This window comes from Priapulus caudatus, unplaced genomic scaffold, assembly GCF_000485595.1.
Source record: "Priapulus caudatus unplaced genomic scaffold, Priapulus_caudatus-5.0.1 Scaffold786, whole genome shotgun sequence".
Taxonomy (NCBI): Eukaryota; Metazoa; Priapulida; class Priapulimorpha; order Priapulimorphida; family Priapulidae; genus Priapulus; species Priapulus caudatus.
This window is the reverse complement of record NW_014577847.1, coordinates 130,224-131,413: the sequence shown is the minus strand read 5'-3', so window position 1 is coordinate 131,413 and position 1,190 is coordinate 130,224. Positions and strand designations below refer to the sequence as shown.

The following is a 1,190-nucleotide window of genomic DNA, read 5'->3' as shown; positions in this document are numbered from 1 at the left end:
CTTGTGGGCCATTTCAATTGGAAGCTCTGCATAATGGACCATGTCGAATTTGGCGCACGTCTCCACCGCGGACAGCGCTTCATACTTGAACATCCCTGCGGTCGCGTGCGCATATCCCGCGGAACTGCGCGTCTCATCCGCACGCAGCGCTTAGGATCAACAGCAAAGCTGTGCCACGCAATCTTTTATCATGTCTCTCTGGATCAGAGAGACATATGTTGCGCAGACACATACAGAGAGACAACGTGCCTGAACAACGTCCCCAGAGAGACTAGGAGAAACGTGGGATACACATATTTATACGACAGTTTCTTGGAGCCAGGGCTAATGCAAACCCATAAGGTTTAAATCACAAAAAAGCAAAATTAAACTATCATTTAATTCACGTAACGTAATGAGAAATAAACCAAATTTAGAATAATAATAATAATACAATTTGAATAAAAAGTAATTTGTTTTGAGACTTGCCGATAGGGGACGCAACGCACTTATTAAATATGGCAGCGTACGTGTTTACGAAAGTGTGCTCCTCGGCTGCTCGTAAGTTAGACTGTTAGTTTCCATAGACTAGTAATATAGTTTACGTGGTATATTAAAATCGTAACCGAGAAATTACGTGTAAAACTGCGCAATGTGAAGATAAGCATAACATGCGGCCGTGTCAACCTCTTTCCACTCTCTTATAAATATAATAATATTGTTTTGTGGTGACTAGGCCTAGTGCCAGTAGTGGCTAGTGTAGTGGATTAGTAAACTTGAACTAAATTTCGCCTAAGACAAGTGTACCAGCACTACGAATATATCCATTAGAGTGCTGCCACATATGTGCAAAGTATATTGCACAAAATCTACACGTCTATTATAGCCTATAGGCTCCCTCGGCTCTGGATGTTTTAAGTTTGAGCCACCAATGGCAAAGTTATTTTTAGTCATCAATAAAAACTATGCAGTGGCTACGCGTCCGGAACCGGTCGCCTAGCCTACAGGCTACGCATCCGGACATCCACTCACACAGTGATCGCGCGACTTGCGTACACGCATGATTCCGCAACGGGACGCTCTGCTGATTGCATAAATATACAATATATGCACTGCTGCCATCTATCCTTTTATCCGTCCTCTCTCGCTCTCTCACACACACCTCTAGCTCTCTCTCTCTCTCTCTCTCTCTCTCTCTCTCTCTCTCTCTC

At 43.7% G+C, this 1,190-nt stretch overlaps 1 protein-coding gene across 1 annotated transcript in view; it reads left to right on the top strand.

Annotated features, from left to right (window-relative positions):
• Positions 1-479: 479 nt before the first annotated feature.
• The window catches only part of LOC106813524 (28S ribosomal protein S2, mitochondrial-like), a 6,264-nt gene continuing 5,553 nt past the window's right edge, over positions 480-1,190 (top strand). Inside the window, exon 1 of the mRNA XM_014817683.1 lies at positions 480-540. Within this exon, the coding sequence (XP_014673169.1) occupies positions 498-540 (43 nt within the window). The 5' untranslated portion in view covers positions 480-497. The remainder of the gene's footprint in view (positions 541-1,190) is intronic.